At 35.9% G+C, this 23,955-nt stretch overlaps 1 protein-coding gene across 5 annotated transcripts in view; it reads right to left on the reverse strand.

The window, feature by feature from the left end:
• FXR1 (FMR1 autosomal homolog 1) overlaps positions 1-20,174 on the reverse strand; it is a 75,024-nt gene extending 54,850 nt beyond the window's left edge. For 4 of the 5 annotated variants that reach the window (XM_017662972.3, XM_017662961.3, XM_017662981.3 and 1 more), the window contains exons 1-3: positions 20,033-20,173; positions 2,172-2,224; positions 417-510 (exon numbers count right to left, since the gene is read on the reverse strand). In XM_017662972.3, coding sequence (XP_017518461.1) covers positions 417-510; positions 2,172-2,224; positions 20,033-20,083 — 198 coding nt within the window. In that variant the 5' untranslated portion in view covers positions 20,084-20,173. Of the gene's footprint in view, positions 1-416; positions 511-2,171; positions 2,225-20,032 lie in introns of all 5 variants that reach the window. The other variant, XM_017662939.3, reaches the window with a different exon arrangement.
• Between the last annotated feature and the right edge of the window lie 3,781 nt (positions 20,175-23,955).

The following is a 23,955-nucleotide window of genomic DNA, read 5'->3' on the forward strand; positions in this document are numbered from 1 at the left end:
TATTAATAATCAGTAAAGGATAACTATACATTTACAAATATACTGAGGAAAAAGCACAAGGCAAATTTTAAACTAACTAGCAAAAAGCAGAAAGTGACCACCACCAACCATATAGCTCCCTGTGCCAGATTCTGTGCAAAGCAATTCAAATGCACTAACATCCTTAACTCTCAAATTATTTTCATTTTAGGAAAAGAAGCTCTACCAAGGTCACGAAGCTAAAAAATGGTGGAATAAGACATGAATCCCAGTTCTGACTCCAAAACTCAAGCAGTTATATTACACAGCCATCAGCAATAGAATTTAAGAATTAAAGCAAAATTAAGATTCACTCCATATCAGCTAAACATTTTCCTACAAAAATATTTATTTGAAACAAACAAAAAGAGAGAAAAAAGTAAACTTCAAATACATACCTCTACTTCATCTCCTTCACTAATTTCTTTTTTTATATCAGGTGGTGGTGGTAATCTAACTTCATTAAATGGAACCTGGCGTTCTGGTTGCCAGCTGAAAGATCAGAAAATGAATTGACAATTTTAAAATATATTATCCTAAGAGACCCTAATATGGGAGCTAAATACAGCTGACACTTACAAATGAGGAGTTAAGGACGAAAACCTCCTACACAGTCAAAAATCCACACCTAACTTTCACCTCACCAAAACCTACCTATAATAGCCTACTATTGACCAGAGAGCTTACAATACACAGTCAGTAACACATATTTTGTTGTTAATGATGTATTCTTACAATAAGGTAAGCTAAAGAAGAGAGAACATTTTTTCAAATTGTGGCAAATCTCAAATTTTTCTGATATATTTACTGAAAAAATTCCACATGTAAGTGGATCTGGGTGTAATTCAAATCCATGTTGTTCAAGAGTCAACTGTAGTCTATGCTTAGTGCTATTTATTTTTCAAGTTAATCATTTAGCTTTCATTAACAAAACACAACCTTCACATTATGTATTTTTCCCAGTATCTACTTTGTTGAGGTAAAACAGATTTTGCATTATTCTTGAAGTTTATAAAATTCATTAAAATAACCAAGGGATTAGTATATACTCTCCAAAATAGGCTAAGTTCATAGTCATGACTTAAGATTCAAAATAATGTCACATCCACACTGCTGCCAAATATCAGTGGAATCAAGTTATTACAAACACTTTTACAATTGTGTAACCTATCAAAGGAACACAATTTCATAGACTATAAACCAATATGAACTGCATTAACTCCTTTTTAGTGTACCTGTTCACAGAAATACAGATTATTACTCAACTGCTTTGGATAGCTGAATTACAAGATTTAATTTTTCCGCATAGCAGCTGTCACTTAATTGACATGTTGTATGTTGTATTTTATAAGCTGAGTTTGATAAAAGTTTAAATTCTTTCCTACTCTTAAGTTCTTATAGCTCATTCATATGCCTGAGAGGTATTCCAGCACATAAAAAGTTCCTGTAGTTCTATCTGCCAATGCTGGGCAAAACACAAGAGAAGTTAAAGATTTTCAAATGCTTTCTTTTAACCATTATTATTAAAAAAGGCAGCTGTTCAATGACAGAAATCATCTCAATACTTGTTTCTACTTCAAAGAGCTATTGGACAGATATTTTTTCAGGCAGTTCCAGAAACAGCTTAAAAGTGAAGGTGAACAAACAGTTCTTTTCTGACCTGCAATTATGAAGTGCTCCTTTATAACTTACTAACGAAGCCCAGCATACTGTCTTTCCCATTTTTAGAACACTACCTATCCCTTACAGTATCTATAACATTGATATTATTTATTAACATCAACCAATTAAAGATGGTCTCATGTTTATTCTTACTACCAATAGTAAGAATTTGGAAGGTCTTCCGCATCACCATGCAAGATTCTGGGTTTTTAAGAATTAAGCATCCCATTTGCACCATCTGCTTTCATACTTACTGATTCATATTTTCATGTGTCTGGGCAAAGAAAAGGGTCATGATAAAGTGACAAGTAAATTGTGGGCAGAAAAACAGGCAAGGAGTCACAGAACTAGAATTACCTGAACTTGTACAATGATAAAACTACCACACTCCCATCCAAAAAGCAAAATCATTTTCCACTATCAACCGGAACACCCAAAAGCAGTTTTTGGCACTACCAATCTTTAATCTCCATCAGTAAAAAATAACTTACTTGTTCTCAAAAACAACTGTGAGGGAGTCTTCATGAACATCTTTGATAAACCCCTGAAAAAAACAAAAATATTAAATCAATATTCACTTAATCATTAACTCTAAAAGGCTATGTACTGGAAATGCAAGGCAATATGGATGACTGAAAAGAACAGAGCTTAGACTTAGGCAGATCTGGGTTTGATTTCCACCTCCATCACTTACACAATGTATGCCCCTGGAAGTTACTTAACCTTTCTGAACCTGTTTTCACAGAGTATCACCTACACCTCAGAATTAGAAAAAAATTAATGTATATCCCTGAAACATCATAGGCATTAAGACTCAAACTGAGTGTGGTAGTGTTTAGTACTAACAGTTCAGGATATAGATTAAATCTAATGGTTTACTACAGTGTCATACCTGTAATTACGAGAATTAGTGAAATAATGTTAACAGTTCTTGGCATAAATAACTCAAATTTGTTATACATATGCCATTATAGCCCATCTTTAATAAAGAAAGAAAAAAAGACATAACTACATTTTGAATACTAACACTGTCACTAATTAATCTTATTTTACCTACCAACTTCTCTTCCTCTTTCACATAAAAACAAATTGAGCTAATCCAGCCTAAAGCCATGTACAGATTCAATGCAATCCCTAACAAAATACAAACATACAGATTCAACGCAATCCCTAACAAAATACAAACAGCATTCTTCAACAAACTAGAACAAATAGTTATAAAATTTTTACGTTCACCTCACATCAGTTAGGATGGTCAACACAGAAAAGACTAGGAACAACAAATGCTGGCGAGGATGCGAAGAAAGGGGAACCCTCCTATACTGCTGGTGGGAATGTAAACTAGTTCAACCATTGTGGAAAGCAAGCAGTTACTCAAAAAACTCAAAATAGAAATTCCATTTGACTCAGGAATTCCACTCTTAGAAATTTACCCTAAGAATGCAGGAGCCCAGTTTCAAAAAGACATATGCACTCCTGTTTATCACAGCACTATTTACAATAGCCAAGAAATGGAAGCACCCTAGTGTCCATCAGTAGATGAATGGATAAAGAAGATGTGGTTCATATACACAATGGAATATTATTCAGCCATAAGAAAACAAATTTTACCAGTTGCAACAACATGGATGAAGCTAGAGGGTACGTACTATGCTCAGTGAAATAAACCAGGCAGAGAAAGACAAGAATCAAATGATTTCACTCATCTGTGCAGCATAAGAACGAAGCAAAAACTGAAGGAACAAAACAGCAGCAGATTCGCTGAACCCAGGAATGGACTAAGTTACCAAAGGGAAAGTTACTGGTGGGAAGGGAGGAAGAGAAAAAGGGACATTACGATTACATTCATAATGTAGTGGGTGGGGGTGTCCAGAGCGAAGGCAGTATAGCACAGAGAAGACAAGTAGTGACTCTATAGCATCTTACTACACTGATGGACAGTGACTGTAATGGGGTATGTTGTAGGGACTTGATAACTACCCCCAATGTTGCTCATGTGATTTTATATTAATGATACCAAATTTTTTTAAATGTAAAAAAAAAAAAAAAAAGACACCATATGCAATCACAAAAGACCGCCAAATAGCCAAAGCAATTCTGAGAAGGAAGAACAAACCTGGGGGAATTATGCTCCCTTACTTCAAGCTCTACTGCAAAGCACAGTAATCACAACTATTTGGTACTAGCACAAGAACAGATCCACAGGTCAATGTAACACAATAGGGAGCCCAGATATAAACCCACACATATATGGTCCATTAATATACAATTAAGGAACCATGAGTACAGAATGGCAAAAAGAGAGCCTCTTCAACAACTGGGGTCAGCAGAACTTGACAGCTACATGTTAAGAGAATGAAACTGGATTACTGTCTAACTCCATACACAACAGTAAACTCAAAATGGATCAAATACTTCCTGAATTCAAGTCATGAAACCATTAAACTCACAGAAGAAAATAGGCAAAAATCTCTTGAATATAAACATGATCAACTTTTTCCTGAACAAATCTCCTTAGGCAAGGGAGAAAAAATAAAAAATGAACAAGTGGAACTCTATCAAACTAAAAATCTTCTGTACAGCAAAGTACACCATCAGAACAAAAGACATTCTACAGTGTGGGATAAATGACTTACCCAAGAAGGGATTAACATCCAAAATATATAAAGAATTCACATGCCTCAACACCCAAAAAACAACCCCATTAAAAAACAGGCATAGGATTTGGAGACACTTTTCCAAAGAAGAATTACAAACGGCCAACAGTACATGAAAAGATGCTCCATTATCACTAATTATCAGGGAAATGCAAATTAAAACCACAGTGAGATATCACCTCACACCAGTTAGGATGGCCAACATCCAAGACAAGAAACAATAAATGTCAGCAAGGATGCAGAAAAAGGGGAACCCTCCTACACTGTTGGTGGGAATGAATGTAAAACTGGCTCAACCTTGTGGAAAGCAGTATGCAGGTTCCTAAAAACAAAAACTAAAAACAGAAATACCCTTTGGCTCAGTAATTCCACTCTTAAGAATATACCCAAAGAAAACAAGATCCCTGATTCAAAAAGACATATGCACCCCTATGTTTATCACTGCACTATTTACAACAGCCAAGATATGGTAGCAACCTAAGTGTCCATCAATAGATGAATGGATAAAGATGTAGTACATATACACAAAGGAATATTATTCAGCCATAAACAGAAAACAAGCCCTTCCATTTGCAACATGGATGGAACCAGAGATTATGCTTAGTGCAATAAGTCAGGCAGAAAAAAGACAAGTACCAAATGACTTCACTCATTTGTGGAGTATAAAAACAAAGCAAAACTGAAGGAACATAACAGCAGGCTCACAGACTCCAAGAAGGGACTAGTGGTTACCTAAGAGGAGGGAAAATGGGGAGGGAAGAAGGAGATTAAGGAGCACTATGATTAGCACACACACAATATAGGGAGGTCATGGGGAAGACAGTATAGTATGGAGAAGACAAGTAATGACTCTGTAGCTTCTTACTACGCTGATAGATAGTGATTCCAGTGGGGGGTGAGGACTTGATAAAATGGGTGAATGTTGAAACCACAATGTTGTTGATGTGAAACCTTCATAAGATTGTAAATCAACAATACTTTAATAAAGAAAATTGGACTATTGTTAGTACTGCCCCACACCATTTTGGAATGAATATAAATAGATTCTTAATAAAAATCAGTGGTCATTCTCTAGTCTTAAAATTACTTTTGAAGTTAGTTTTTATCTTCATTTGATTAATACAGCTAAAAGAAACCAAATCTGACATATTCAAGAGAGAGCAAAGGATTTGCACATATAATAAAGTTGTTCAAATCCTTGGTCCACCACTACGCAACCTTGTGAAAGTAGTGCTTGGCACTTCTTTGATTACTGTCAATCAGCACTGCAAATGTCTCATCCTGAGTCAAATGCTCACACATACACTTTGATCTGATAGGTCCTCAGTAAAACTCTTTTTCTAAAATATCTCTACCACATAATGTGCAGTAAACAGAATCTATACACTTCTAGTACCTGGTTAAAACATGGCAGAAATAAACACATCCATTTATCCCATCTCCTTGCCAAAGCCCATTAAGTAATACTATAGGAACTTCTAGGCATAAACCAACAAGGAAAAGACACAATAAAGAAAAAAGAAAAAAATCCAACAAAATTTGGAAAACTTACAAAACAGATGGAAGAGTAATTTAAAAAAAACAATATGTAAGTGCTTATAATGTGTCAGACATTATTCTAAGTAAATTAGCAATCCAAGACAGACAAAACTGGCAGTAGAAAAACCAAGCAGGGGAGATCAGGATATTTGGAAAATCTTTCCAATTGCACATAAGAAGTCTTGGAGAGGAGATGGTAACAGATGGGGCTGAAAATAAAATCATCTTCTTTAATAATATAGAATCACCAATCATAGAATGTAGGTAACATAAATCTAAAGTCTTAGAGCCCTCCTCCCATATTTGCTATTCAACTGTATGATTTTGTAATTTGGCTATGATGTCTCTCTAGCTCCAAAGGCCTATTATCTGATTTATTTGTGGCTATGGGACATTTCAATACAAGTATCATGTGAGGCCTAAAACTCAGGATACCTTTCTTTCAAGAGCACTGTAGTAGCTCCTGCCTTGCAATTCTTAAGGCATTTTTTTTATTCCTTTTTCTCCCCCCACAAAGCAAAAAATTAAGAGCAGCTATTCCAACTCAAGCTCTGATTATCTAACCATGCTATAATAATGACTTCCTGGACAGTTCATTTATTTCTAGTAGTTCATCCACACAGTCACTTTCACCAATTATTTTGGTCAGCGCTTTTGTAGTTATGTTACCAACAAATCTATCTCTACCATACCCTTGCCATTTGTAAGGAATATTTCAGAAGCTGAGAACTTCCTAGAACTTTCAATTAATATTAGAGTAAAATATATATATTGTCAGCTTTAGTTACATTTTTTAACTTTCATTTAACATTTTCTAGTCCTTCACAACTTTCAGAGTTTGGACTGTCTGACCAACTTTGCCATTTCTGTATAACTTATTCAGTGCATTAGACCTCTAAGCCACTGGGAAAATCTACTCTTCATTATAATAAAACCTTTTTTTCTGTCTAAAAATTAATGCTTATTACCTCTTCCTGCCTTCAACCCACTTTACTTCTTACCACAAATTTCAGCATCTGCTTTGTTTGGGTGCACATTTTTCACAAACCTTAAGAATAAATACAGCTCTGGACGCCTATTCTTAATGCTTGCATCCTTCAGGCATAAGTTTAAATAGATTAAGGACTTGACACCCAGTCTTCAAAGTGTATCTGAACGATAGTAAACAATTAGGAAACATTCAAATGCCCAAACCCTAGTTTCTAGGGATAAGGTGCTTCTAATGGGACACATTATAAAATTATGTGCATCTGATGTAGGACAAAGTCAACAATTCTCAAGATATTTTTATAGTCTCCAATTTACCAGAATGACAGTAGGTCCCTGTATACTGAAGAACCCAAAATGGCAAGATTGGGTCTTTACCAAAATCTTTAACAGGGGACACCACGTAACAATGGACACACTTCACTGCACAAAGGTGGCTTTATGATTTTAGGTCTCCTCAACTTCTGTTCTCCTCATGTAAGTCCAACCTTTGGAGATTTTGTCTCTTCTTACTCACACTCATCTAGCCCAGGACCCATGTTTCTCAGAAATAAACCTTTGACATTTACTTTTCTTCTCACCAAGGCATCATAAAATGGTCCCTTAATTTGTTCATTCACACAGTGCAATATAAGATTGTATTTTGAGACAATAATAATTTAAAATAATCATAAGTAGCAAGGCAGTGTAACACATTTGAAGTGTGATCAAGTAACTTAGAATGTTACTCCCAACAAAAAAACAAATAGAGCATCAGGTTGTAATAACTCAGAAACGCCATAAATTATGTGTAAACTGGTGTTAAGAAAGGAGATGGATAGAATAGTATGAATCCCTGAGCAGTGGAAGCACTATTTGAAGAACTCATTTTTCAAAATTAGTCTAAAATAAAAAATTATTTAACTCAGATTCATTAAGGTGGCAAGTTAGTCAATAATCAGTTAGCTTGCTAGGTAAGAACAAGCAGCTGGAAAATAAAAGACAAAATATATTCTATTAATAACAGCAATCCAAAAATAAAATCCAAGAAATGCCCACAAAAACCAACAAAAAATGTGCAGGTCGTATGGGCAGAAATCTTTGAAACTTCACTAATGAACGTAAATATTTAGGAAAATGTAAACTATATGACATTATTCTTAGAAGGTCTTGATGTAACATTTTCAACATGCCCCTAAGTGAGATCCCACTAAACTACTAAGGGATATGATTCTGTTGGGGGAAAAGGGTTAGGTTTATCTTAATAAAATTAAACCCAAGTCTATCTTAAAAACCAAGGAAACACTGAAAAAGTATTCTTTTAAGGGTAGGGACACGAGAATACACTATCCCTGCCAAATATTAACACATACTTTAAACTACAATAATGAAAAGGACATTTTAAGGGAACAACACAGATTCCAAAAGTAAGTCTAAGTCATTTAGGACATTACAATTAGGGAAAGGACTGGATTGTTTTTAAATGATATTGGGAGAAGTGGGTATTTACTGAAGAAAACTAAAATGGATGTCTTTGCCTCCCCCTGCCAAAAAAAATTCAATGGATGAAAGATTGAAATTTTTAAAGCAACAGAGCTTGCAGGACAAAGTATGAGTAAATATACTGAGACAAAGGAAGGCTATTGTAACCAAAAAAAAAAAAAAAACCATAAGCAAAATGTTTAATAAATTTATACTACCCAAAAGCTAAAATATGATAAACAATATCACACACAAAAAAAAGCCAGAGGGTGAAACATACAACAGAGTTGAATTCCCAATGTATAATATTCCCAGGTAAGAATAAGCTGACAAGTGAAGGTAATAGCGTGTATGAACTATGTGAATGGGCAATTCACAGAAAAAAAGTAAGTTATAATTTTAAGAATACACAAATTCTCTTTAGGATGTTACAAATTCACTGAAATTTGTTTTAAACTTTGCTTTCCTTAAGCATTTCACAAATTCTTCCTGATCAGAATATAAAGATCAACCTCATTTTTTTAACATATGCATGAGATGGTCAGCAATTTTGAGGTGCAGCTTAAATGACTTGTGGAAAGAACAAGATGCACACGTTATCTGTCTAACTTATGGATATGGTTTTAAAGTTATAGAATACTACAGCTAAAAAACAAAATTTCAACTTTATGACAGTAGTCAGGAGGAATAAAATCCTATTGGTTAAGAAGAAATACAAGGATGCATTTCAGGAAATAAAAGATTGAGGTTGATTAGTAGTCAAATATCAGAACAGAGTAATTATGGGCCCTGTGGAAAAGTCACCTAATGACTGAAGATAAAGTTTCTTTTATAGATGATGTTCCAGATTCCTCATTTTCGAGAAAGTGAAGGTGAAACCATACACATCTACAAAGCTGTACGCTCTGGGTGGTTATAAATACTGAATTTAAAACCTCACCTTCTGTCTGGAGTCTCTTCATTATATCATTATCAATCAGATGGTAATAAAATGCTTTTGCCCATTAGTTTTAAAATCCAAAAACTTAAGTCTGGTTGTAATACTGATTTGGAGAAAGAAGGTACCTTTCCTAAAAAGCCTATTTAAGGCAGAATTCCAGAACAGAACATCATAATCTTGTTCACAACTGGAAAGGTATATCCTGTCCAAAACACAGACTTGAGTTTAAAATAAGATCTTAATGTTTAAAATATCTATCAATTTATCAGAGGCTTTGCTGGAGCTGTGGCTCAGAAATCTAGAGATATATGAATCCCTTTGAAAATGTTCCCCCTAAATTCATTAAAAACTTACTATCTTTATCTTAGTCTAGAGAAATTCCTGACTGCAAAGTAACTATTTCAGATTCACCTACTTTAGACTTTCCCAAAATCCACTAATGACGTCCTATTATTGCAATCCACTGTATCACAAAATTTACATTCCTTATAAAGGGGAAAACAAACTTAAAACCCTCAATACTCAGCAAACTACCACCAGAAACAAGACATCTTGAATCCTCAATAATAGAGTAAAAGCCCAAATCCAAAAACCCAAGGTTTACACTCTGAAACTGTAACTCTTAAATTCCAAAATTACCATTAGAATTTGATGATTGCCAATACACTGAGCAAAAAAAAAGAAAAAAGGACAGCAAAAGAAAACAGTACAATCTTTCTAAATACAGGACAGGTTTTAATGATTCAACTTCTACTTCACAATTATGTTTTTAAGCAAGCAAAAATCAATCAAGTTCTCACATTCACATTACTGCCTCCTGCAAACTTGATCAAGGATTCTTGAAAAATTTAAGAGTCACTTCTTTTAAACTGCCTATCAATGTTTTCCTTTGTTAAAACATTACAATTAAAGGCTTAATTACTTTGGCAAACTTGTCATAAAATACTGTATTTCTAAAAATAAACTTCTGGATAAATTACATATATAAGGCTTTGAGCTCAGTTAGATCCTGTAGAGCCTTTCCTCTTGAGTTAACCCTCCACCTTGCCCAACTACATCAGTTTACCACAGTGGATAAAACTGATTAGAAACACAACCCATGAAAGGGAAAATAGCTTAATTTATGTAAAATTCACCTCCTGAGTTTAAGAACTGCCACAGTAGATCTGATTATCACTTGTTATCATTTATCATTTTATTTATTGACTCATTCTATGGCCCCAGTATACCCTCTCAGCCCATCAATTCTATCACTCTAACATCTCTGAAATCAGGATACTTTTTACAAATGAAGGTATCTTAGAACACTGATAACCTTAGGACAGATAGGATACACAGGATACAAATGTCCCTGGTTAAGCATGCTCAAACTTGGTTTGCTTGCAATTTTCTGTGGCACTTGACTGCAACCCCTTGACATTTCATATTCAGCAAACCAATGAAGGACCATTTTAGAAAGGATTGAGGTTTCTTACCAGAAGGTTGTTCTGTTGACACCTTCTGATAAAATCAAGAAAGCACCAGCATCAAAACTTGCAGAGTGGGTGAAAATTCTTGGAAGAAAATCCACGAGATAATAGAGGAAGGCTCTTTTAAAGTATGCTTGCACCATCAATGCTTTCCATGGCACTGAGGAAAATATTGTGAGAAGAAACATAATCATCTGAATGTGAAGATGTTTTATTTAACCAATTTGTTTTGCTTGTATTTTCCATTTTATGTATGCAAGTATCTAAAGATGATTTTTCAGTAAGTATGTAAGAATAATTCTACAAGATGAAGATGACCCACTCAGAGATTAAATGGCAGCATTTCTTCTTTCTTAGCACCTCTTAAAACTGATGCTATTCAAAAACACGAAATATGAATCTTCCACTAACTTCCCAAATCTATATATGGAAAAAAACCTATTCCCTGGACTCTAAACCCAACTTCCAACTATGTAGATATCCTTACCCTTGGTTAACATTTGTTACCGCAAATCAACAAAACACAATCACCTGCTGTCCTGCTTTGTACTCTATACACATGATCCATTTCACAGGATTAAAAAAAGAAAATCGCATACAGTAAACAGCGTTTCTTAACCAGGGTTCTACAAGAATACAGATCGATCACTAAGGCATTTATTGTGTAGTTTCTCACACATCTACAATGATACTAGCTATGCACCAGCCTTGTAACAACAGAAAAAGGTGTTTCTGTGTTTTGTAATTCAGATGAGCTCTATTAGGTACAGAAAACTGATTCAGGAGCTCCAAAGTCAAAGTAATTGTCATTGCCTGAGCTATTTTACATATAACAGCCTCAATCTGCAAACAAAAGGGGTTGAAGCTTCTTAAACTAAGGTATTCCCTAGGCACTCAAAATATGTGCCAGAAGTACTTAAAGCTATTCCTCGCCCCCAAAAAACATCATGGTAAATCTTCCTGGAGCTTTTGTCAAGTAACTTAAAATTATTTATAATAAAATGACTTTTTATTTCTGGGCTGTTTATACAGTTCAGATATAGAAAGAACCCCATTAGACAAAGGGGGGGGAAAACCCTCACTTACTGAAGATGCAGTAAAGTATAGTAAAGCATAGTGGTTTCACTATACTGTTAAAATTGGTCTCAGATCTGTTACTACGTAGTCAGTAAAACAACAGGGTCTAGGGCAGTAAGGTAAGAAATAACTGGCTTTACATAACCCCCAAAAGAAAATCACCACCCTTCCTCCTTTAGGGATTCTTTATGGTCTTCCCAGAACACCCCAGACTTACTGCAGCAATTCTTTTAAGTTCTATCAACCCTAACTAGGACCCAGCCCTCCTGGACGCTGGATATCCTCCCCCCATCGCAATCCTCAATGTGCTATTTAGATAGAGGAGGCAAGTACCTAACTTTCCCACATGCCAAACAAAACATTTACAAGTTTACTATTTACTACTTCATGCTAACACAACTGCCTAAGAGTAATCAAAATAAATACTGATGCAGTAAACATAAAATAAATGAATACTGAAAAAAATATAAAAAATTGCATGTATAATCTGGATGAAGGCTATCTTAACCAGGACCGGAAACCCTGAAACTTAACAGGGAAAAAAACAGTTCACTATGTAAAAAAATATAACTTCTCTATGGCCAGGGATACCAAGAAAGTCAAAAAAGAATAGATGTGGAGTGGATACACTTGTGGGTCCTATCTGAAAAAAATGACAAAGGACATCCCAAGAAGAAAATGGGCAAACAGGCAATTTATGGAAAAGCAAATCCAAATGGCCAACAGTAAAATCCTTAAGGACCTGCAAATCCAAGTTCCAAAAGACAAGCAAAAATCGAAGTTTATAAAATGCCCTTTCAGCATGGATGTGAAAGAGCTGATAGTCATCAATGGAGGAAAGAGAAGGGTGAAACCTTTTGAAAAGCAGTGTTAACAAGTATTAGAGTTTTTAAAAAGTTCCCTTCCACCAAGTTATCCCACTCTTTGAAACCTGTCCAACAGAAACAGGTATGTGGAGTGGCAAAAACTGAGAAAAAAAATGTCTATTAACTGGGGAATGGCTGGATTTCATAGTTCAATTCTTACCAAGAAATATTATGTAATCATTAAGAAATAAATTACACTTCAAAGGAAAATGCCAAGACAGAGATTACCTGATTTTTACAGAGCAGTACTGAAAAATCCTACATCTGTATCTGTATCTGTGAATCTATGTACCACCCTATGAATGGAGAAAAATCTGTGCAATGTATACTTGGCTAGAGATTACCTGAAATGCAGTGGGGATGAGATGAAGCAGTGAAGAGGAGCCAAAGGAAAGGAAAAACAATTTACAATAAATCAACTTTATATATGTATATGCATATACAAAAATTATACACATATATGCATATATGTTTTCACAACTGAAGTATCTTAAACACTTTGTCAACCAGCACTTTTACCATGCTGTACATACATGCATCACTAATCCCCGTATCTTTTTAATTTTTCCATTTCTAGGGATCTCAAATCCACATTCTATGTAACAAATTGGTTGAGTTTGATGTTTACGACACTTTAAAGATAGAGGAGTTCTGCCTCTAGTAATAAGCACAAACACGCAAGACTACTACTGCAATCAAAAGGTTTAATTCAAATACAATTTTTTAAAAAGACCTATGTGACTGTATCTACAAATGGAAATTATTTTTCATCAATAGACACATGTTCCGCAAATAAGTGCAAATTTATTAATTACATTATACATCATAGAAATTACTGCATCATTATCATTAAGTTCTATTAAGGAAAATTATTCAAGGCAAGCCTTCACCATTTATTATTGAACATTTAGCTGTAACGAATACAAAAATGACAGTATGTGAGGATTTTATATGAATGCATCAATATCTACAAATGCCTGCATACCGGTAATGTTCATGGTTTGTTAATTTCACAAATTTATAATATACAACAGTTCCCCTTGAAATGGAATGGCTTAGTGGTTCCAAGTGGTCATCAAAACTATTATGACTTTCTTGTTATGAAGAGTTGAAGTTCCCTTACAGTTCTCTCCATACATGCATAAAGTTCTGTGACAGTATGTGAACTTGAACAATACATAACCCCTGTAAGTAAAATTTAAGTTCAGTTTGAATCAAATCAGAAATGATGAAGTTTTGTACATATGCAGTTATAAGGTCTAAGATTCACAACATATCAAAGAAGGTCTGGAAGCCAAGAATGATCAATTCATCTGTTCACTCAACAAATACGTACTGAAGGCCTACTATGTACTAAGTACAGACATCAAATCATTGGTAAAGTTAAGACTTGAAAATAAACCTGAAACTATAAAAGCAAAAATTACAAAAAAGAAACAAAAGTTCTACTACTATTAATCAGCCAGAATAAGACAGGAGCCTGAAAGATGAGATTCCTGATCCTGAAGAAATTTTGACAGGGGAATGCATGTTTCTTTGCCAACAGTAACTATAAATTTCATCAGGTATTACCAGGAAGAATCTCTATACATCCCCCCAAAAAAGCTAAGCAAAACAATGCTGAGACTACAGAGTATGGGAGACACGTTAAAACAACTGATTTTTAAGAAATTCAATGTTAGTTCAATTTATGTTGGTTTTCAGTCTTTTTAATGTAAGGACAAACAAATTGAAGGGAATGTTATACATGTAAACATGTATGCTTAGATTAACAAAGCAATGTTTTGCACGATTTAACTTTGCTTTGCTCAAGTTACTTAAAACAGTTTCTTAGGAAACTAAGATGACTTAGCTAAACATCTGCAAAGAATCACATTAAGCCTTTTTTTTTTTAATACCCAAAAATACTATGTGGCAATATTACCAACAGGTGCCTCATCTAAGAAAATTTGAAGAGCAAGTTTCATGCATATGCATATATAAACATTTCAAATATTTCTCAAAATACCTTTATCAACAATATAAAGCTAACAGTTGAGGATGGCATAAATCTTAACTATCCAGCACATTATAATCTGAGCCATATATCTAGTTTTAAGTTTTCTAGTAGCTATTTTAAACTAAGTAAAAAGTAACAGGTAAAATTAACAATTTATTTAATTCAATATATCCAAAATATGTCAAATTATTTTTAAATTATTGTTTTTCTTTTTTTCATACTAAGTCTTTGAAAGCTGGTATGGATTCTATTAAGGCATATTTCAATTCAGACTATCACATTTCAGGCTCATGGCCAGTGGCTACCATATTTATTAAGAGCAAATTTTTGCAAAGTGAAGCCATAGGCTCTAATCATTTCTCCAGAAATCCTCCAGTCAGTCCCCTCGACTCCCTTCTATTAATGAGCAATAATTTATAATTAATAATTTGATAAACCTTTATGTTTGTTACAATCTCCAAAGAAGCCACACTAATGATTAAAGAGATCAGGCTCTCTGGAGTCCAAAAGATCAGAGTCTGTATCTTGAAACCGCCTGTAAATTGTATGGACCTAGATTCACTCAGTCTCAGTTTCCTCAACTGGTGGTAACACTTACCTCCTTCACTGTGACTGACAGAACTAAATGAGATAAATTCATACCTGCAGAGTCTGATACAGTTTCAGAGCTGAATTAACAGCTGTTGTTGAGAGCTAGATGGGACCTTAGTGAACTAACAGAACCTAGCAGATTCCACTAGATAAATCATTAGTAGAAATCCTACTGCCTAATACTGCAAATGAAAAAAAAACAAGATCTCACAATTAGCAAGCACAAGAATTAGGGGTCAATTATGGAATGCATATTGTTCTTCCAACTATTAAAAAAACTAGTTTGCTACATCCTTAACACTGTGGTACAGAACTCACTTCTTGAGTTTCATTATCTAGTCAGGTGTCTGCCAGGTCTTGCTAACCAAAATGTAAACTCAGTACGCTTAAATTTCATTGAAAAACCTTTAATGCTATGTCATGCTAAACTGGGCAACTGGAAGTGGGAAGCCTTAAATTTAAATCTCACTTCAGCTACAGTGTAATCTTGGACAAGTCAATCATTACTGTGAGTTTCCTAGTATGTAAGCTGGGGATAAAAACACATACCTCATGAAATCCTTGAGAACAAAAATCAGGCATAGAATGTCTAGTAAATAATAGGCACTCGTAGTACACTAGGAGACAAGAATACCTGATGATACAGACAATATATGGGCATACAAGTAAAAAAATGGAAAAAAGTTTTTTTTCTGCAAGTACACAAAGCCAACGCCTTGACAACCTATCTTAAGGTAGTTTTTTTTTTTGCTTTTGTTTTCAGATATTTTGTAATTATATATTGTTCTTACAATACAAAAACTACTTTACAGGAAAAGTATTTAATTTTTAAAAATTAAGTGGCCTTTTCAGATAAATCTTTGTTCTCTTATATATTTACAAAAAAAACATTTTGAAAACATGTACAAATAGAAGTTATTATCTCTGAAATATCTGTAACTGTATGTTTTTAACTTAACAATGTGCCTAATATTAAGACAAACACCATCTTTCCAATTACTAATATCCAGAAAGAAATTAATATTCTATGTTAACTTTGAAAAATCAGTGTACTCTCAGGACACAGCTCCTTTACTAAAACTACCATTAATGGTAACAAACCTACTGCATTATTCAATCACTCTCAAATTCATTTTAATATTAAATTAACCTAAAGTAATAAGGGAATTTTGGAATATTGTGTAAGTATTTGAAATTTGTTTTGTAAGTAACCAATTACAAAGCAAAAAGCAAAGAGACTCTGAAGTCATTAATTTCATCTTCTACAGAGAAAGACTGACATTTCAGTCATCCATCTTAGAAATTAACATTTTCTTGGAACACCATGAAACCTTTCCTCTCCTGGAGCCAGAATTGAGTGACTTACTTTCAACTTCTATTTAAAATTGTAATTGCCCATGGTTACGTGATTATAAAGCTTAATATCATCCATTTAAAGACATCTTAGTGACTCCAAATGAGCACAAGGTTTTTTGGGAGAATAAGATTATGGTAATAGTTACACAACTCTGTAAATACACTAACAATCACAGAATGTTAATTCTACCTCGAAGTGTATTTAAAAAAAAAGAAAGCACCTTAAATAGCGAGTAGTATAAACCCTAAGATGCACACTCCAGGTAGAAAAGTCTGTAAAAGCAAATTTTATATAAAATTACATCCCCTATCAAGTGCTTAATATATCATCTCCCATTGTTTCTAACCCCAGATTTATAGGGCTGCAAACAGGAGCATTATCAAGATTTCCTCTTTAACCATACATCCACTGTTAAAAAAAACACAAAACACAGAACATATTCAGCATATCATTTATGTAAATATTTTTTAAAATCCTAAGTTTAGGCCAAATATTCCAATCTCCAGCTTTTCACCAGTTCCAATTCATCAGTGTGTTCAGTTCACCTTGAAAATTTTAACCACTGTCTACAAAGCACTGCCTCAAGACCTGATGATACTGGCTACTAAACCCATGACTTTTAAGTTCTGCAGTGGCAAATCGCATTTACAGCCATGGGTCTATGTATTTGGGAGGAAGGGAAGAGAGAGAAGGAAAATCAGACTCACCTGTACACTGATAGAAAACACACTAAAATGTGAACAGTTGCTATATCAAGGCAACTTTTTTTTTCTAGTTTTCCAAATTCTATCAGAGACTATGTACATATTTTAAATTAAAAAAATTAAATTGTTATGCTAAATTAAAGCCAGGCTCAAAATACTATACCATATACCATACAATTCTACACACAAGACATTCTGGGGGATGATGGAGCTGTTCTCTCTCTTCATCATACTGGTGGTGGTCACACAATTACACTGTTAGCACTTATCAATTCCTTTGTGTATAAAAAAAAGGTGAATTTTACTATATGCAAATTAATCCCAAAAAATTCATAGTTAAAAATAATCAACTGTGCAGTAAACCAGTTTTTTTCAAAAGGGGGCAGCTTTGTGGGATAAAAAATACTGGGGACCACTGATCATCTTCAAACCCCTCACTTAACACAAAAGAAAAAAAAGGCCCAGGGAGATGTGTTCTGGAGCCATTGTTAGATAATAGTAAGCTGAATGAAGTACAGACCTAGAATTCCCCTTTAACTTCAAATCCTGGGTTCCCAGTTCACCATTCTTTCTCTCCTACATACAGTTAAGACCAGTTTCCACAAAGTGCATGTGTAAGTGTATTACAGCTAGACATAAAATTCCAAACATTCAAGCGCTCAATTATTTTCCTACAAAAATGTGACGTTCACATTTTGCCAAAAAACCCACCTTACTTTGTTAGGTAAAAATGGGTAATGGAGTCAAAGTCTAAGTATAATCAAGCACATTTGTGGAGTATGGACAGGGATCAACAGTGCATATATGTCAGAGTTCCAAAATGGGGACATTGTGAATTTATCTAGAAATACTATGAAAAACCAAAGTCAAACTAATGACCTTAATCTTATTTTTTAAAAAAGGAAGAAATGAGTATCTTGCATAGCAAAACATAAATAAAATGTATCTGGCTAAAATTAAGTGTTCTACCTACCATGTCCATCCTTTTCTATTTTCCAATATGGCAGAAAAAATAATGCATACCTCCACTACACAAGATATGTACAGCCAAACAGTAACAATTTGAAACTTTTCCATGGTGGAGGAGAGTGTTGATACAAAAAATGATTAAATTTGCCTAACCTTGACAGGAAAAGTATAAGCCCATTCTTTCTGCATTATGCCACAACGTTACCTGCAGTCGTTCAAAGAAGATAACCACTAGAGTTTCAATTAGAAGTCAATTAAGTTATATACTTAAATTTCACTTAGGTTCTTTGACACCAGAAGTTTTAAACCTAGACTAATTTAACCAGTCGCCTTTGCACCGGGCATTGCTGTTTGTGTATACTGACCACCTAAGGAAATTCAAACTTGTAAAAAGCTTAGGGAGATCCTTTAGACGCCAACTGTGATTCCCCAATAGGCCATGACCCACGTGACAGTTAAACCAAATCCACACAACTAATCGGTAAACTAGGAAAGGCAAAAACTACGCCGAAAATAGGAAATTACGGCAACCAAATAAAATAAAATCCATTAGATAAAAGGTAAGCTGAAATGAAACCCTGTGAGAATACATTCTGCGTACGCACAATACTCCTGTGTGAGGAGAAGGCCCCTCATAAAAATAGCCAGGACTCTCAAACATTTGAGATGCTGGCTTAGTGAGATTGACTGACAAGCAACAGCTGGGAGATTTTTGTATTGATCTAGTAACATCGTGGCATGGTTTGGAAGAAAAGGAGAATCGGGGTAAGGAACGATTATAAAGGCAAAACTAAACTGTAAGGACTTCATTTTCAGTTATGTGACCTTACGCTGGAAGCCCCTAATAAATTCCTCTACTCTCGAATTCCCCTTCCATTTTCTAGCCCCGAACACATAATAATGCATCTCCTTCCTCCCGAAGGGAACAAAAAACTCGTGGGGGAAGAAACAAAAATAAACTTCCAAAAACACTGGGTAACGGATATAAAGAAACTTGGCACCTCCCACCTGTCTCCCTGACCCATTTCACATTTTAAATCTTACTTTAAAGCATAGACCTCTTGCCTTTCTTCCGTTAATATCAGGGGCTAAGGCACCGCCCAATTTCCCAGGCCGCAAAAATATTTCAACCCGTCACATTTCAAGGTTTTCTAGCTTTCTCTCTTCGCTAACCCTCAATTCGCCACCCGCTTCCCCTTCCGACACTAAAGTTTATTAGTCCAAACCCCAAGTACAAAGGTGAATTCCTAAGATTCCGCGACGCGCCCCCCCAATGGGGTGGGGATGGGTCGCAGCAGCGGGCCGAGGCGCTCCCGCTCGGCCCAGGCCAAGAGGCGGGGGAGCGGCCGCGACCACACAATCCCACCACCTCCGTGACGACCCCCCACCCCCACCTCCGGCGCTCAGGCCTGCTCCCGAGAAGCAGCCCGCCGCCCTGCAGCCAACTCCGCTTCCTCTCACCGGCCCACCAAGGGCCGCACCAGTAGCCACGAAGGTGGCCCATAAGGAGGAAAATGCAAGGGGTGTCCGACGTGTTGTTTCAAAACATAACGGAGACCCAGCCCCCGAGACCGTTAAACCGCGGGGTGGAGGGGGGAGAAGCGAGGAACCCAGCGGCCCCGGTCTTTGGCCTGGCCGTCCTTTTAGACCCCAGACCTCTCTCCGGGACCACCAACCATCCCCTAAACCTGCCTCAGCCCCCAAAAGACCCGACGAAGCAGAGAAAGAGTCGGTACCTTGTAGAAAGCCCCGTTGGAGCCGCGAACCTCCACCGTCAGCTCCGCCATGTTGGAACCGCAAAGGCCGCTGGGAAGAGATTCTAGAAACTTTCCAACCAGAGGGGAGGCGGGGGGAGGGGCGGGGAAAACTGGGCGGGGACTGGGATCCCCCGCCCTGCACGCCTGGGGTCTCAACGCGCGGTGCCCACTCTCCCCATGGGATCCGTCCTCTCCTTATATCTCTCGGCGTGGGCTCCGCCCTCCCGCGTAGACGCTTCTTTTGCCTAACGACACAATCGCCCCACCTTTGCTGACCTGCCCTACGTCCCCGCGGGTCAGTGCTGGAGGCTTCCCTGCTTCAGCCGAAGGGTCCCTTCCGTCGCCCCGGAATGAACTACCCGGACAACGCCTACCCCACTCATCTGCGTTCGGGCATCCTGCCCTTAAACTTCTGCAAATGCTGGTAGCCCTGGGGTAGCTGCTTCAGGGAAGAACAACTCGGGGGGTCTCCAATTGCCCACTGGCACAACCTTCTGGTGGGAGGAGGGAGCCTAAAAATGTGCAAACTACGTGCCCCAAGGTCTATAAACTCGCTCTTCCTAAAAAATCTGTGGTCTCCTAAATTCTGCAGTTGCACGTCTCACAGTTTCACCCGAGCCCTCTTCCCACCTGTTATCACTTTGGCCGTTTAAAAGTCAAACAGTATTATCAGTTCAACTTAGATACGTTCACAACTTGCAGCAGAGTATGGATAAATACCCATTGTTAGAAACAGTAAGGCAAATTTAATAGAGCGAAAGACCACGTTTTTCCGAATGCAGAGCATGCGAACTTCCGCAAATAGGATCTTTGTATGGTTTTTACCAGAACCTACACCAATACTGTTATCATGACAGAGATACTTTACATATCTATTTTAACAATACTAAAACCTTTTCCCAAAGCAACGCCCTTGGAAATAATACCAGAAGGACTCTTTTTATGTGTGGGTTCTATTACCATTGTGACAGAGAAACCAGAAAAGGGTGCTTTATTGATCCTCTATACTCTGAAAGAAATGCCCTCTGGCCCAGCCTTTGGGAGGAGGGGCCTTAAATATGTACGAAATATTTGTTAGCACTTTTACATCTCCAAAGGTTCGGAAAGAAATGGTGGCTACAAAAGTGCCCAATATTGTATTACTATGTACAAAGCGTTTTTAAAATGTTGATCATGGTAATGAAAACGTAAGCAAACTAAATAACCATCAATAATGGCCACCGTTAACGGCTTCAAAAGTCCAGCACTTTATATGCCATGGTATGATGATCCTTCAGAATTACAGTGCCTTAGTTTGTTTTTTTTTCAACAGCTTTATGGAGATATAATTCACATACCTTACAATTTATCCATTTCAAGTGTACAACTCAATTATTTTTAGTATATTCATAGAATTGTGCAACCATCATCACAATCAATTTTACAGCGTGTTCATCACTCCAAAAAGACATGCTGTACATGTTGGCAGTCACTCCCCATTTCATCAAAAAACACCCGGTTGTGGTAGGCATCCAGCAATCTACTTGCTGTCTGTATAGATTTGCCTCCTCTAGACATTTCATATAAATAGAATCATACAGTATGTGGCCTTCTATCGTCACTGGCTTCTTTCAGTTAGCATTGTGTTTTTAAGGTTTATCCGTGTTGTAGCACGTATCACTACTCACTCCTTTTTATTGTCAAATATACCATTGTGTGTATGTTACACATCATTTTATTCACTCATCCAGTGGTAGACATTTGGGTCATTTCCACATTTTTGTCTATTAGGAATAAATGCTGCCCTAAAGATTCCTGTACAAGTTATTGTATAGACAGATGTATGTTTTCATTTCTCTTGGATAAAAACCTAGCATTGGAATATCTGGCTCATATGGTAACTCCCTATTTATTTAAGCTTTTAAGAAACTGCTGGACCCTTTTCCCAAGTGGCTGCACCATTTGCATTCTCACCAGCAATGTATGAGGGTCCTAGTTTGCTTTATGGGTTTCTTCCCTTCTTTCCCTCCTTCCTTCCTGCCTCCCTCCCTTCCTCCTTCCCTTCCTTTTGTTCCTTCCATCCATCCTTCCTTTCCTGCCTTCCTGACTCTTGCTTGCTTGCTTGTTTCTCTCTCTCTTTCTTTCTCTTTCTCTCTTTTTGTTTGTTTTGGCCTTCGCTGTATTGTTTTGTTTGTTCTCAAGATGAGTGACCTTGAGTAGGGCTTCGAAGTTCCAACTGGACACAGGCCAAAGCACTCTGTATTATCTGAACTTTGAAGAATCAAGGCTGGTCCTCTTCAGACCTTGCATGCTAAAAATACTTGAGTTTGGACCCCTTCCCCCACTTCCCACTAACACTTTATCACTCCTGCTAGCCAGACCTCATTATTTCGATTAAACAATTGACGCTTATAGCAACCAGCCAGTTATCTAGGATCACACAAGTTCTAAGAAGCAGAACTAGGATTTAAGTCCCTCCCTTTCCATTTCCAAAGCCTACATCAATGACGACCGTTTGCACCCTCCAAGTTATATTCATAATGGAATATTACACAAACTTTAAAATTGTGATGTAGATTTACTGTCATCATCTTGAAAAAATTTTCATTAGTAAAAGGAAAAGAATGTCAATTGTATCTCAATAAAACTGGGAAAAATTTTTTTAAAAATTTTTTAAGGAGAAAGGCACAAAACAGCATACATTATCGCATTTAAGTGTGTGTATGTACTGGGAGTTACTATTAATAGTGTATATTTCCAGAAGGTGGACTTCTGGTTGACATAAATTTTATAATTTCTGTATTTTTTGCACTTTGTGAATTTTTTGGAATGTGCATATCACTTAATTCTCAGAAGAAAAATATTTTCATTTTTTATACACTATACCATGGAATATTTTGCATCCATTACAAATGAAGTTTTAGAATAATAATTATTGATATGAAAAATGTTTATAACTATGGAAAGATTGTCAAATACGGTATGTACAATGAATTTTATACAGAGTATAACATATATTGCATGAAAATAAAGTGTAAAGATTTTTACCAAAATGTTAACAGTCATTATCTTAAGGCAGTGGCATGATTATTTTTCTTCCTGTTTTCTATGTTGTCCATGTTTTCTGCATTGAAAGTAGTACTATTCCTAATTTTTAAAAATTATAAATGAAATAGGAAAATGTTCTTTAAAAATAGAAATAAAGAGGCATAATGAAATCTTGTGTACACAGCTACTGGAACACTAAGAACTGAAGATTTTGATCAATACTCTCGCACTATATTTAGTTTGAGTTGTCTTAACGAAATGTGATATAGAAACATGTTCATCATCTTAAATCTTCTCAAGTAGTGCACGTGTAAGCAATTTTAACTTGACTAACTTGAGACTATAGTTTTCCTTCCTTAAGAAACAAAGATTTAGGAAGTCTAAAATAACTTTTAATATGTCAATCAACAGTTTCCAAAACAAACTATGACCTATTTTATAAAACTAATGAAAGACTCAGGAGTAATATTATAAAATATTTCAACTTTTGTTCCATAGGCATCTTTTTTTATCACATATTATCAGACCTTGAGTATAAAAATTAATAGTAAAGAAAATTCGGTTGTCTTGATACTATAGAGTCCTCTGATTTATTTCTTATGTTAAAGGTGACCCAGGGTGAAGAATGAAGAAGTCATAATGGTTTTACTTTGCAAGTTAGAAACGTGGGTCTCATTTCTGCCTAGGCCCTAACCTAATATGAAGTTGAACTTAAAGCAAAAAGACTAGATCACATGCCCACTTGAAGAATAATTAATAGTTAAGAGCATGGGCTCTGAATATGGATTGCCCATTTGAAATCCAGCTCCATCATTTTCTAGTTTGAACTATGTGTGAGTAAGAAAGAAATTTTTATTAATGTTAAGTCACAACAA

The sequence above is a fragment of the Manis javanica genome, chromosome 3 (assembly GCF_040802235.1).
Source record: "Manis javanica isolate MJ-LG chromosome 3, MJ_LKY, whole genome shotgun sequence".
In the NCBI taxonomy this organism is placed as follows: Eukaryota; Metazoa; Chordata; class Mammalia; order Pholidota; family Manidae; genus Manis; species Manis javanica.